Source organism: Populus nigra, chromosome 3 (assembly GCF_951802175.1).
Source record: "Populus nigra chromosome 3, ddPopNigr1.1, whole genome shotgun sequence".
In the NCBI taxonomy this organism is placed as follows: domain Eukaryota; kingdom Viridiplantae; phylum Streptophyta; class Magnoliopsida; order Malpighiales; family Salicaceae; genus Populus; species Populus nigra.
The window spans coordinates 15745103-15760068 of record NC_084854.1 but is presented as its reverse complement, the minus strand read 5'-3'; the positions used below and the strand labels follow the sequence as shown (position 1 = coordinate 15760068).

General features: G+C 32.6%; 2 protein-coding genes across 2 annotated transcripts; both read right to left on the bottom strand.

Annotated features, from left to right (window-relative positions):
- Positions 1–504: 504 nt before the first annotated feature.
- LOC133688609 (eukaryotic translation initiation factor 3 subunit K-like) lies at positions 505–3750 on the bottom strand. The gene is made up of 8 exons (XM_062108150.1): positions 3494–3750; positions 3341–3397; positions 3209–3259; positions 3048–3110; positions 2559–2609; positions 2414–2480; positions 1849–1931; positions 505–1090 (listed from the first exon to the last, which is right to left on the bottom strand). The coding sequence occupies exons 1-8, from the start codon at positions 3623–3625 to the stop codon at positions 887–889; spliced, it is 708 nt and encodes a 235-aa protein (XP_061964134.1). The 5' UTR covers positions 3626–3750; the 3' UTR covers positions 505–886.
- Positions 3751–8284: 4534 nt separating this feature from the next.
- On the bottom strand, positions 8285–14626 carry LOC133688240 (kinesin-like protein NACK2). The gene is made up of 14 exons (XM_062107665.1): positions 14040–14626; positions 13851–13940; positions 13670–13770; positions 13366–13479; positions 13197–13278; positions 12953–13020; positions 12606–12665; positions 12399–12523; positions 11871–12069; positions 11269–11406; positions 10714–10803; positions 9720–10643; positions 8838–9142; positions 8285–8731 (listed from the first exon to the last, which is right to left on the bottom strand). The coding sequence occupies exons 1-14, from the start codon at positions 14272–14274 to the stop codon at positions 8404–8406; spliced, it is 2859 nt and encodes a 952-aa protein (XP_061963649.1). The 5' UTR covers positions 14275–14626; the 3' UTR covers positions 8285–8403.
- Between the last annotated feature and the right edge of the window lie 340 nt (positions 14627–14966).

Sequence of the window (14966 nt, the reverse complement as noted above, 5' to 3'; positions counted from 1 at the left end):
AGTTACCAACGATTTCTTTTCTTATATAAAGACATGTCAACTCACAGGCTCCAGCCACGATCAACTGCTAAACCAAACACAAAAATAGAAAAGGAAATTAGTTCAATTTTCCCATTTATGATACGCTATTATTATTGAATTCCATAGTATCAATTGGACGCCATAAGAAATTGTGTTTACCAAGACCACAGGTTTTTTTTTGTTAATTAATAGATATCGAACCAGAAAGCAACAGTCTCGTCTCATGTCATTGTATCTTCAAGTCTCACGCATCGCGTTTGCGTGTGAAAAACACAGATCTCGGTGCCTGCCGCCAAGATGAACATCAGACACAAACATCATATGTACATCACATACTTCTGCCTCGTGATATTTCTCCACAACTATGAAAGCTTGAAACGAAAATTTAGGGCCTCAAAGCAGCCAACATATATGAAACGTCATGCACATTCTGGCAATGCAATGAAATGGAAGATGGATGCAAGTGGAACATTCAAAGCCAGCTTCTCAAAGTGCCAAAAGAACCACTAAGTTGCCATCCACTCAGGTCAAATTCTAGTTTTTGAATTACAATACGAGAACTGGTTGCAATTGGGTTCAAAATTGCATTGTATTGTTAAAATCTAAATCAAAGTTCTGCATCCAGGGCACAACACATGCAAAAGAGAGAAGATTCATTACAAGGTTTATCAATTGCGCGCTCCGATGTTTGGACTAAATCCCATATACTGAACAAACAAGCCACGGGACTGGTTACCGCAGCACCAAAATGATTTAACATCTATGCAGAGTTACTGAGAGCTAGTAGTGGCAGCCCAACTTAGAGTCCCAGAGCTTTTGCTGAAAAGAGGAACCAAATAAAAAATCCCTAGCCCCTCGAAAGGGGTCAACCAAGAATGGGGAAGATGCGGGCAACATGCTCTAAAGGAATGCTATCTGCAGTGTTCTTCTTAAGCTCAGGATGATTAAATTCATTACTTGGTAGGACAATGAGTTGTCCCCGCCCATGGCTCTTCTCCAATATCCAACCACAATTGGCCACCTGCTGTTCTAGGAACTTGTCCAAGGATAGACCTTCGATGTTGATTGCCTGCCACATACATGCCCAGTTAAGTAAGATTTTGGCATGGATGACTTCAATGACAGTTTTAGCTCCTAAACTATTGAGGTTGCGGCACATAGAAACTCGTACTATTAATTTGATCATTTTTTTCCTTGAACTAATATGATTTGGACAATATTGTCTCTCTGTTTAAATTGGTTGTTGGGTCAACGGATAAAACTTTGACCTTGATCAAAACTCATCCTAAAAACTTCATATTCGAGTATTTTCAACTGAAATTTTTATAGATGATAATGAAAATTCAATCCACATTCACAAATAATTCAGGGGTAAAAAATGTCATTAAACCTGCATAGATGACATAACTGGCAGCTGGTCTAGACATAGAATATAGTTGTAACTTCTTGGAATCTTTCTTATCACACCAAATGAAATTAGACACAGAAGATAAGCACAGTATTTGGGAAAAAACATGAAGCTAACCATCAAACAAATACTCCATATATAACAAAACCAGTTACACGCATCCAACAGCTCTAGAGAACATCAGTGATGCCATTATAAAAATCAGACACCATTTTACTTAGAATTTTTTCTTGTTGGTACAGCAAAACCATCTCTAATTTAATGCAGGGCTGCAACATGTTTTCAGCCTTTGTAAATAATAAAAGCTTTTCACCACCAATTTCATGCTATCAAACAAATCATACAGAGCAGACACAAAAATAAAGCAAAGTTCAACATATATATTGCATAAGAGCGCAAAGCATGAAATGGAAGCATACCTCTGCCAGCACAGACCTAGGGACCTTTTGATAAGTCAAAGAAAGCAGGTGAATTGCATAGGCTTGGATTGCTTGCTCAAAACCTGCATTCAGACCTCTTGTAAAACAAAGCACACAGTACACAAACATACAAAAGAAAGATACAAGGTGGCATCAATAAAAACAGTAGGGGCCATGTTAATCACCGACTTGGAAACAAAAGCACAGCAAGTCAAACTCCCTTTATTTCTAGAGCTGAATGAAGAGCACGACACTGTACACTAATCAACAACTACTACAACATATAATTACCAATGCAAGCACGTGTGAGCACAAGCTCACTTACATGACAGATTTTCCCCTAGCACCTGTATCTATATAGAATAGTAATCATGCCCACAAACATGCTACTAAATCTGCCAATTTGTTTGCTCCTGTGTGAATGGAATACCCTAGTCGTATGTAAAGATGATCTAATACCTCTAAAATGTTAGTTCTTTGAACTTTACATGTCTATCTAGACAACTAGGCAACAAAAAGACAGCAAAAGGCAAACAAAAGAAACTATCAAAAAATTCATTAAAACCTGGTACAGCTTCAACTATGTGGCGACTCTTAGCAGCTTCATCCCAGAATTGACGGAACCTTCCTGTCTGCAGATGAAGCAGGTGCTTTAAAATTCATCTATTGTACACAACTGTACAAGTCCAGTAACAGAATCAGAGATGTACCTCCAAATAATGTGAGAGAACAATCAGTGTCTTGAACTGTTCCTCCATTTGCTGAAAGATACATTGCATGGATAAATTAAATTACCCAAAAACCAGCATACCAACTATATTTTAAAAGGAACTCAGAAAAAAACCCAAAACTAACAGACTAACTTAAAAGAACATGAACGCAAAATGAATTCGGAATCTGACATGTTATATGCTAACTCATCCAAAAATAGCAGACCGGCCCAACCGTAATAACACACACACACACACACACACATATATAAGCTCATAAAAGAAAATAGTCAACTAATGTAAAACTTTGAGCAATAATCCCTGATACTAAACAATTGGATGTCCTTTATAACTTGCCACATAACAAATTGAATCCCGTGATAAAGCATGCTCACATGTATTTGTATGACCCTGTGTAATACCTAAATGCATACGAGATTTCACACATGTATAAAAAGAAGAAAAATAAAGTAACAGAAAGAAAGATACCACTCGTTCCGGAATCAAAAAGAGACAAAGGCTGAAATCAGGAGCTGGCATTGCCATGAGTGCCTGTTCCAAAAGGGAAGACACAAGCAAGCATTACAATTACAATCACATGCCAATAATCTACCAAAGTCATACAAGCTTAAGGGAGGGCTTAAACGGACCTTAACAAGAATGCGAGCCACAATTTGGGTGCTCATTCTCTCCGGCTCAAACTGAAATAATTAATTAATAGATAGATAATAAAGCATCCACTCATATCAAATCTAAGTCAAGATTACTGAACCAATAAATACCTGATAGAGGCGAAGAAGGCAAAGATTTGCATCTAGGCTGTATGTTTGCGACGAAACCTGGATTTCATTTGTTTATGTTTTTAAACCAACAAAAAAAAAGATCGAAGAAGGAATTGAAAAGAAAAAAAAAAGAGCGAAGAGAGAAAAAGAGACCTGTTCGTTAACGTAGTTTTCGAGATCAGGGAGGATGTCAGGATTGTAGGGATTGACGGCAACCAGCTGCTCCACTGTGTATGAGATTCCTTCCTTTTCTGATTTATTTGGAACCTCTCTTTCCCTTCCCATTTTTTTTCTTCTTTTTTTCTTAGATAATTATTTATCAGTTATTGGATTTAATCTTTGAGACAGGTATCGTAGAGCAAGAGGGATATAGAAAGATCATAATCTGAAGAAGAAGAAGAAGAGGGTTTATTTAGGGTACGGTACAGAAACGTTACGCTGGCAATAATTACTCTAAAAGACCTATGTACCCCTGTCCACCTCCTCTTTCCTTTTATTTTGCTTTTATAGGTTTTCTTCTTTTACTTTTTTTTTATTATTATTCTTTCTTTATTAAGTTACTAGGGTATTTGTGAATATATTATGTTGGGTTTTGATTTATAATTTTATTTAATTTAAGGGTTGAATTAAAATTTTATAAATATTCAAGGGTTGAATATATTAATTTTTTTATTTTTTAACAATCCTAAAAAAAAATATTTATCTGCAACTATTGAAATCAAGTAAGACTCTTGAAATACATATATTATAAACAACACGAAAACTATTATAATATATATATATATATATAACAAAACAAAAATTATAATTAAGCATTTTATCAAATAGTTATGGTATAATATGATACAAAGATAAATTAGCATGAAGAGAATATAAAATGCTTTTAGGTTTGTAATTTGACTAATAAAATAGAAGTTCAACCTGGTTCTTGAAATTAGATTCCTAAAAAACATTAAAATTGTAAAATATATTGTTATTTTATTATATCAAGCTTCAAAATCAATAGCTATAATTTATATGAAAATAAAGAATATTGAGAATGAAAAGACAATGATAGAATGAGAGGTAGTTGTGAGTGTGAAGGCCATAGAAAAAAAAATAGAAAATAAAATAAAATAAAAAATGTTATTTATACAAATAACTCAGGTTATTTATATTGGGTTATATGAATTAAGTTGGGTTAAACAGTTTTAAGTATCTATTTATTAAGTTTTTGACTAACTATTATTTATAATATTTATATCGAACTTTAATATATTGGGTTTAGTCAAATAGTAAAAATATTATATATGAACCCTTTTTTTTAACACCACTATAAGTTACAAACACATTCAAGATAAAATACCTCACTTCCCTTTAACATTATATTTTTTTTAAAAAAAAAACTGAAACAGATGGTGTTTCATTGTTCACCACTCACAAAAAAACTGTAAAACCCTTGGTGTTTATGAATATTTTGGTTATTTAATTTTTATACTTTATTGATTTTTTTTAATTTTATACTTTCATGTTATGTTAATTCAAGATTAAATTTAATAATTTATTTTGTATTATTTTCTATAAAATTATCATGGTTTTAAAAAATCATCCAGGTATTATGTTAGTTTTTAATTTTGCAAAAAAAAAAAACTTGGTTTTATTATTTTCAAAATATTAAAAATGAGGAGACAAAATTGATGGTGAGAAAAAATACAAGTTTTTTTTTTTACATTGTTAATTCAGCATCTTTTTGAAGACCTTTTCCTTTGGATTTTTTCAATTACTTTTATGGTCCCTTTAGCTTAAATTTTATATATATTTTAGTGTTTATAATTTAGATAGAAGAGAAAGTCATTAAAAAATACAAAATGAAAGAGAAAGCAGTTAGTTGAGAAAACTTTATAAACAAAAAAAATTAGATTTGATGTTAATGTGTTTCTCTTACTGAGAGGAGTGCTTCTAATGTATTTTTAAGTTACAATATTGTGTGAAAAGTAGATCGGGGTTGATAAGAATATTTTATTTAATTTTATATTTTTGAATCGTTTAAGGATGTTTTGAGTTAAGAAAATTAGTTTATTGAGATTTTAAAAGTGTTTATTAAATGCTTTAAGTTAAAATAGCTTTAATTAGATTTTTGGGTTCAAAAAACTATAACCTAATTTTTCACCCACCTAAGAGGTTATTAGAACCTAAGATATCAAATAATGCGTCACCTTACTTTTAAAAAAATAGTGAATGACATGTATCCTTCCTTGTGAGTAAAAAAATAATAATGAAGGCTAGACATGTGAGTCTGACCTTCTTTTTATTAGGAATTTGAATTTTTTTCTATGTTTTTTCTAAGATTTTTTTTTATTGAAATGCATTATAAAAAACACTTGACATGATATTTAAATTATTATTCAATTTTTTCATAGTTCTTAAATAATAATATATATTTTTATAATAATGTTATCATCTTTTTTAATTATTACCATTATGTATCTGATAAGAAATAATAAAAAATCTCTCATGAATATTTGATGAAAATAAAATCTATGTTATTTAGATTTTTTTTGATATATTTCTAACATGATTTTATCATTTTATTTTTAAATCATATGCAAAATATTGAGACATTATTTTAATATTTTTTAAGAAATTCCTTTTGAGATCATGATAGATTTTTTTTTAATTTAAAAACATTGCTAACAATAAAAAAAAACATGCTTTTATTAAAAAAATAACGATATGCATTAATAAGAAAATTGGGTGAAAATTAAAGAAATACATCTTTTCTCAATAATTTTGTTTGTTGTTTTTAGAGCAAAGTCTCTTTTTATAATTGTTCAATTTAATAAAAAATAGCTTCCAAAAAAGCAAGGTTATTAATACACAATAATGGTCATGATCTAAGTCGTAGACAGGGTAGGGTTAATCTAACTTGATCTAGATATATTCAAAATATCATCGTTCTAAATATTTGTATAAGAAAAATATTAAAATAATATCATTTATTTTTATAAAGTAAACTAAGTTTTGTCCGAGTTAACCTTATCATGATAGCACTTGGCAAATCAACTTTTATGCAATTAACTTTAAAATGTGGCCTAGTCTAGAGGCTAGATCTACGGATCACCACATGGATCCAATAGACTTTGTTGTGTTTAATAACATTGTTGAAGAGTAAATGACAACGTCTTAAAGACAAAAATTAATCTAAAACATTATTATCTTAATATTTTTTAAAAATAAAATGATACATTTTTATTTTTTTTAATCAAATCAGGTTTTAACTGAATTGATCTGTATACAATTTTATTTGAAAAACTGGTCAAGAAAGGAGTTGGGTAAGGAGCCCTCCAAGTTGACCCACTAGGCTTGGTTGGTTTTGATACCATTGCTAAAGAGTTCCCTATGATGATTCACAAACAATGTATTATTCTTATAGTGTTAATAAATTCAAGTTTAAATTATCAAAATATTTTTCTTTTAGTTAAAATCTATCTTTGAGATTACTATAAGATGTTTAAAAAACAAATATTCTAACAAAAAATTACCAAAATAAACCGATTGCGTTAATAAGATAAAAAGGATTTTCATTAGACAAATACCTTTTTTATTTTTATTTTAAATTATCCAAATCTATTTTTATATTTGTTCGTATTGTCTTTTATTTTTATTAAATAAAAGATAAAACAAAAAATTTCTTATAGTACAAATATTAATAAGAAAAGGTGTTATACTAGCAAATTATTTTTTTCATGAAATTTAGATTATTATTTTCTTATATATAAAAAATATTATCACCATATAAATAAATATATAAAAAAATTAAGAGCTCCCCACGAAATATGATCAGATATGTTAATCTACATCTATTTATTAGCTTCATGATTTGATTTTTAATTAGTGTTAACAACTTTTTTTAATATATATATATATATATATATAAAAGATATAAAAGATTCGATGAATTTTATGTTTATTAAAACTTTTCTTAAGGCTAAAAAAGGTATCACAAAGATTGTATTTTTTATTTTTTTTCAATAAAATTATTTTTTATTAAACTCGTGATGAAGCACATATCAACTACCAATTTTGTTATCAAATACCAAAACAGTTTAACTAAGTCATGTCAAGTCAATTTATATATAATTTTATTTGAAAAATTAGCTAAGAAAAGACTAGATCTTGTCAAGTTTAATATCATTGTCAAAAAGTTTCATACAATAATGCATGAATAATGTATTATTCTTATAGTTTTAATACATTTAAGTTAAAATTGTGAGAATATTTTCATATATATATATATATATATTATCACCATATAAATAAATAAAATTAAGAGCTCTCCATAAAATATAACAAAATATATTAATTTGCATCTATTTTTTAGCTTTTTAATCTTTAATTAGTATTAAAAAAAAATTAGTAAAATTGTTTTTTATTAAACAGCGCATTCCAACTAAGAGCGTGTTTGACAGTGTGGTTGCGGGTGCTTTTCAAATAACTTTTCGTGCCAAAATGCATGCCAACGATGTTTTTTCATTTTTTAAAAATCATTTTTGACATCAGCACATCAAAACGATCCAAAACGTACAAACCATATTAAATTTTAGCAAAAAAAAAAAACAAAAAATTTTCAAATTTTTTGGGAACGCGGCCGCAGCCGCGTTCCCAAACGGTCCCTAACTGTTTTGCTATCAAGTGCCGAGTGCCAAAACGGTTTTGCTGGGGAAAATGTTCAAACACTGCAATTCTTTCCAATTTCGACTTACATGCTGTTATCTGAATTTGATAAAATTCATACAACCATAACCAAGTATAATCTCACAACCAAGAAATACAGTCCAAATACCCTGCTTCTATACAGCATTTGCATGGCTAACAACTTTTCCCCACCTCCACATTCCTTATCAATGATTTATCAAGTTCAATTTCAAAGATGAGGAATAAATGGATGAATAAATACTACCACCATGAGAAAAACTTTAAACTGCTGATCTTCATTTCTGCTGCGAAAAAAAATTACAAGGGATCTGAGTTCTGAGAATTTACTTACAAAATGGTCATGTATTGATATCCTGTTTCTTCTTTTGCTACAGATTTAAAAGGCTAGATATCAAATTCCACCCCATCCATGTCTTCTTATCACAAGGGTTTGCAAAATTTAGCTCAAACATCTCCTTGCTGACATGTTCACCAGATTCACAAAACCCAACAAGCTTTGCGACGATTTCTGCGCTCTCTTTAATGTGTTGCATGTTAAGAGGGTCTGTCCACAATTTGTTCACCAGTTGAAGCCTCCTTTGTTTCCCTCCTTGTGGGATTTCCCATTTTACATATAGCATTTCTCTTTCATCTACTGTAAGCTTTGAATTCACCCTCTTAGCAAGATATTCTCTTTCTTGTCTCAGAGCTTTGATACTGCATAAAAACACCAAGTTACAAATGGTCAGTGGTCATATCATTTACTGAAAATAGATTGAGAAATGCAGCACGTGCATATTTGGTTAAAGACACCTGAGATTACCTTGATGACACTGAGCTTGCAGGTTCATCACCTAGCAGTGCTGGGCTTGCATTGCCAAGTTCAGCCAAATGCTGCTCCAACCATGTCAACCGTCTAAGCTCAACTTCCAGATATATCTGATCACCAGGTTCCCCTCTGAATAACAAATAAAATTGTGTACGATGTATGATTGAAACATGGCACAAGTGCCATAACATAATAATTTGTTTTCTTTGATCATCAAAAACCAAGTGCCATGGCATGGGAGACTGGTCCATATTTTCTGTCTCGGTGGTTGCTTCCTCATTTGCCTCGAGCTCCAACACCTGTCGATGATAAAAATGCTTCATGTATCTCTATAATAAGTAATTAATTCAACATAATAACCAAACCAATCATCAATGGACTGCAAACTTTTTTCTTCTTTTTTCTAGTTTTTCTCTCTATTGCACTGCTTTGCAGGGAGAACACACCAGAAGCAAAATTTCCTTTGGAATTCTTGATAAAAAAGTAAGAAATTAGAAATCAAATAAATTGTTCAATTTTAGTAGTGATGGTCATAGTACGATTATCATTTCTTCTTTCAGGATTGACATATATTATCATGCATGTGGTTGGATGGCAGAAACCTAACAATAGAATGCAAAGATTAAAGAGAATTAAAGATCAAGCAATTGTTAGACCAGAGGACAGAAGGATAAAGGTTGTTTCAAATAACTAGCAGTGTCATAGTTGCAAGTAAGAAAAAATCAATGCCTTTAAAACTTGTTTGTCTTATTGACCCAAAACTAGTATATTCATTGGCCCTAACCCATGAAAGTGAAATCAAAGAACCAATTATTTCAAGAGATGTGAGATGTAAATTAAGAATAAGGAACTTCAAGGCACACAAATAGTTTATACCTGGCAAACTAGAAGTTGCTTTTGATATTGCAACTTTGCCACCCTTTCTTTTAACTCAGTAACATAAGCTCTAATACTCCGTATGTTCTCTTCTGCAGCATTCTTGAACATCCTCTGCATTTTCTTCACATTTACCGAATTAGAACCAGATGCTGGAGTTACCTCCCTTGAAGGAGTACGGTTGCCATTTTTACCACTCTTCAGTGGAGTAGCTTCAGATGGCCTGGCTAATGAATTGCTACAAAACAATGCATTACTGTTCTCAGGGACTCTGTTCTCAATCTCATTATCCACTACCCCACCAGAAGAGGTCAGAGGTGAGCATGGGGACCTTATTATGTTTTGCATGCTTGAACTATTGTTCAAAGCAAAAGGAAAGATCTTCTTCTTTAATTGGACCTTGGAGTTTGGAGTCTCCTCAGTACTTGAAAAAGAGGAAACCAACATGTCAATGGATTTCTGAACATTATCAAGCTTCCTTTCTAGAGACACAATGGTACACTCATGAGAGTTCAACCGAGTGATCTCTTCTTTCAAGCTGGCAGCGTTGGCCTTCTCTCCATTGACAATTTCTCCTGCAAAAGTGGAAACTACTTGTATTTCCTTGATATCAGACAGCATATTTGCTATGGTTTCAGCAGTTGCTTGATTACCCAGTCTGTGGGAAGCAACCTCCTTATGAAGTATTTCAAGTGCTCGATTCGCTTCCATACCCAGTTGCCTCTGTCGCTGCTCAAGCTTACGAATTTCTTGAACAAGCATGGAAGGATCTGTAGAAGTGACTGACTGTCGAACCATTGCCTGCCTTCCAACCACATTCATCTGTTGTGCTTCTGTAGGCTTACCACCAATAACCTGTCCACTCTCAACAGGAAATGAAAGACACCTGGCCACTTGTCCAGAGGGTCCACATTGACTTGTACCCTGGAAATGTCAAAAGTTAGAAACAAAATGGAAACTGAAAAATAGATGCAAAGGTAGTCACTAGAACAACCTTCTGCTCTTTGCGTGCAATTCTTTCTTCTTCAAGTTGGGATTGCGCATGGTCTCTCTGCCGCTTCAGCTCTTTCATTTCTCTCTCCATCTGCATAGAATAAGTTATTTACAAATTAACCCTATAAAGATGGGAAAGTAGTATGAGTCATTCTACAATATGAACACCTTTGGCATTTTGTTAAGTTTTCATTCCAGTTAAAACAATTGAAGAAAAAGCTATTATATGCAGCTACGAATCAAAGGTGAAACAAATGAACCATTTAGTAGAAGAGAGGGAAAGCACTTTAAATTAGCATTATATTTTGCATATAATAGATGTATAAATTTCCTATTCTATGCTCAAGAAATTTAAATTTAGAGAAGGATTTCACTATAGCTCAGAGATTTTTCATCAGACAGTAACAGAATATGTAAAATCAAATAATTCTTAATGTCAATGGTTCCATTCTACTAGCTCGACTGGTAATCTACTTCCAGTCAGAAATCCACTATTCACAACTAATCATTGAGATGGAAATCATTTACTTTTGCATTTTTTCAGACACTCATGTACCTGCTCAATTTGTAAATTCTTTTCTATTAGTAAAGACTGCAAATAAGAAGCCGAAGAAGGCTCTGGACTCCGCAGCTCTGCTTCAAGTCTTTCCACTTCCTTCTGCAAATGCTTAACTAATTTCTTGTCTGAAACAACCTGAACCATTAGAGCACCTTTGAGGTTTGCGCACAGCATGAAGACAAGACAATAATAGATAACACAGTATGTAAATCTTATACTTAGTAGTATGAAAATAAAAAAATGATATTGAAAAGACACATGCACATATATAATGAAAGCTACATTATTTGAAACCACATTCAATAAAGAATGGTTTCCAAAGGGTATTTGAAATCAGCATGCTATACAAACTCATTTAATGAGACAGCAACTGATGAATAGTTGTCTGATGACAGTCAGAATAATTGCTGTCTGCCTACAAAAGAAATGTTAAGACTCTGTTGATAAGCAGCTCAAATTTAAGATGCTGTAGATTCATGGTGATACCAATGCTAAGCACCCAGCAAGTTAATCCATTATGGAGACAGAAAAATCTTGTGATAACTGAAGGATAGTTTGTTAATTCTCTGTAGGAGGAAACTATAATTAAAACAACATACCATATTTATTTGGGCATTGTTGGTAACTTCCTTTGCACTAGTTGCAAATGAAAGTGTATTCCTTGTTTGTTCCACATGACTTAAAGCCGGACTCATGGTGCATATAATTGCTGTTCTAGCATTACCCCCAAGTGAATGCTGCAATATCCGTGTGAGCTTTGAGTCCCTGTATGGTATATGACCACTCCTCTTTCCACCACTGCAAAAATAAATTAGACAAGAGAAAGAGTCCAGGATGCCTAAGTTTTCACCAATTCAAAATATATTTAAATTCTCCAATTGCCAATGCTCGGAATAAATGGAAAAATATTAACACTCAACTTAACTCAACAATCTCAATAAAATTGCTTCATTTTTAGTCATTTGAAGGTTCTAATGAATGATCTTGAAATTTGTAGTCATAGCAAATACAAAACAGTAGAGAGATTTGGATATTTATGGTAAGTTTGTTTATTAAATATGACCAGATACATAGTATAGAATCTGAAGTCCATGATGCATTAGTTTGGGTCCTTAGCACTAACTGACCTTAGTTTTCTGATCACTGTTGTGAGTGTCAACAAACTGCGGTTAATATGACTACCTTCCTTGAATCTTGCACCATCAGCGTTTGTTTGTGAGGCACGCTCACTACCAGCAAGGTCCACAAGATTCTGTAGAGCTTCCAGCACTTCAATGAATTAATCATGCTACAATGAATCTTGATAGAGAAGAGGAGAAAGTTCATAAACATACCAAACTTGCTAGGAAGGACTTCACACACCCTGATTTTTCCCTGAGACTGCTTTCGACAGTCTGTTATTCGAAACAGTCATGCAAGCAAAAGAAGATGTCAGTGTCATGAGTGAACATTTGAACTTTAACCAAGAAAGTAACAAATGATTACAGACACAAGGAACCTGATTCCCATGAGCTATTTGTATACTTGAAATAACAGATCATTTGTAAAATAAAAATAAAATAAAACCTAGTTGATTATGAGATGAACACTTGAGATTGTGAATCTCATTAAGTAACAAAGAACCAACTATAACTAAATCTAAGCACTATTAAGTAAAATTCACAATGTGATTTAAACTCACCAACCGTATTATCTGATGTGATCTAGAGCTCTTATCATTCAGAGAAGTTTCTCCTACTTGCCTTTGAGCTGCAGTGGCCAATGTTTGTTAGGATTATGTAATAATGCATCATGGGTTTCATGTTCTCGTATCATGATTTAACTGCAACTTTTCCTCGAAATATGGTACAGCCATGATGGTGGATAGTGCAGGGATTGAAACATCTGAACCAAAGAGATATAACAGACATGAATAGTAAAATTACCTTCACAAATGCCAATCAAGTGTCTCAAATGATGAATGTCCTTGACAACTTCTTCAACTAGCTTTTCCACAATGATCCCTCTCTTTTTACCAGAAGAATGAAAAAATTATTAGCCATGCTAAATCCATTGGAAATATTCATCAACATTTTCCAAAAACCTGCTGCATACCTCAGGATCATCCAAAAGCCTAAGGTGACCAGATTCACGATTCAAAAGATCTATAACATTCTCATTGTAGATCTCCAACGCAGACACCTTTAGAATAAATACCCTCTCCTGAGTCTGTAGGTTGAAAAATGTCGTCAGCATACAAAAAGAAAAATACATTCCATTCCACACCACATAAAAATCTCTTAATCCCAACAATTCGTAACAAAATATATATATTGCATAACAAAAATTAAGCAACTACAAGGCCTTTCACTCAAGCGTGAAAATTCACTAACTATTTCACTTATAAAGCACAACTTACATTTTTTATGTGCTCAAAGATGTCCGTAACAGCATTCTCCGTGATTCCTCTCATTGTATATGTCTTCCCACTACTAGTTTGCCCATAAGCAAAAATTGTCGCTACAAAAATCAAATTTCCTTACTAAAACTTGCCCAAATATCTCTAAAAGCAAATTAATAATAATAATAATAATAATTACCGTTGATTCCGGTAAGAGCAGACAAAGCAACATTCTTAGCTCCCTCCTCATAAACCTTGAGCGTCGAACAACTCGGATCAAAAACCTTATCTATCAGAACATAATAATTAATCCACCAATTAATGCAAACTAAATTAATTACCAATTTCATCATCCAAAATCAAAAATAAACTAAATAATTATAATTACCAAATTTATAAGAAGTAGCAGGTCGCTCCTGATTAGGATTTTTGAAAAGAATAGTGTGATCATCCGGACAATCCCAAGCAATTAAATCATACAATGCTTGTTCTCTCCTGCTTAACGGCCGAACCCTAACTGTTACTAGAATCTTCTCTTCGCGAACCCTAGTTCCACCGCCTGGAGTTGTCGACGGCGTTCTCTGTATCATCTTTGATGCTGGTGTTACTGGTGTTCCTACCATCTTTCTTTAGTAACACCCAGAGAAAACTGCACCGTTTTGGTCGCAACAAGTGAGAGAATCAAGAAATGCACAGGCTTTGGTATCTGAGAATTAGAGAAATCAAGAAGTGTAGCTTATATGATTTATTATTTCTTTTCTTTTTTCTAAAATAGAGTAAGAAACCAACAAAAATCACATGAATTGAGAATTACAGAGGAGAAGTTGAAAGATTTGTAACTGAATTTACAAGAGAGAGAGACGGTGAGGGTTCTTGGGATTTGTTAGTGTTAGTGGTACAAGCAAGACAGAGGACATAACGGCTATTTTTGTTTTAGTGATTTTTGTTTTATTTATTTCCGGTTAGTGCGCGCACAACCTGAAGACGATCAAATAAGTATAATATTTTGAATTGACAGAGGGAGCGGACCTCACCCTTTTTGTTGTCCGGAATGAATGCCCCCCCGTTCCTCTTTTTTTTTTTTTTTTTTTTTTAATATGGATATCTGGGTCAACTTACATGTACTTCAACTAATCTCACGAGTCCTAAAGTTAACAACTATATAAGTTTTCAGTGACCCTGAAGTTTATAAGACTAGTGACCTCTAGTGATCAAACCTAGAACTTGACCAATTGATCCACATCCCTCAAGGTTTCCTTTTTTATTTTTGTTTTCACGTGATAAATGATAAAAGATATGTTTGTTTTTGTATTAA

Excerpts from the sequence above, each read along its gene's own strand:
- LOC133688609 (XM_062108150.1), bottom strand. The coding sequence starts at position 3,625 with ATGGGAAGGGAAAGAGAGGTTCCAAATAAATCAGAAAAGGAAGGAATC. Across the intron at positions 3,398-3,493 it reads AAAACTACGTTAACGAACAG|GTTTCGTCGCAAACATACAG; the intron begins GTCTCTTTTTCT and ends AATGAAATCCAG. Across the intron at positions 3,260-3,340 it reads GCCTTCTTCGCCTCTATCAG|TTTGAGCCGGAGAGAATGAG; the intron begins GTATTTATTGGT and ends TAATTATTTCAG.
- LOC133688240 (XM_062107665.1), bottom strand. The coding sequence starts at position 14,274 with ATGGTAGGAACACCAGTAACACCAGCATCAAAGATGATACAGAGAACG. Across the intron at positions 13,480-13,669 it reads TCTTTGAGCACATAAAAAAT|ACTCAGGAGAGGGTATTTAT; the intron begins GTAAGTTGTGCT and ends TTCAACCTACAG. Across the intron at positions 12,524-12,605 it reads AGTCCTTCCTAGCAAGTTTG|AATCTTGTGGACCTTGCTGG; the intron begins GTATGTTTATGA and ends GAAGCTCTACAG.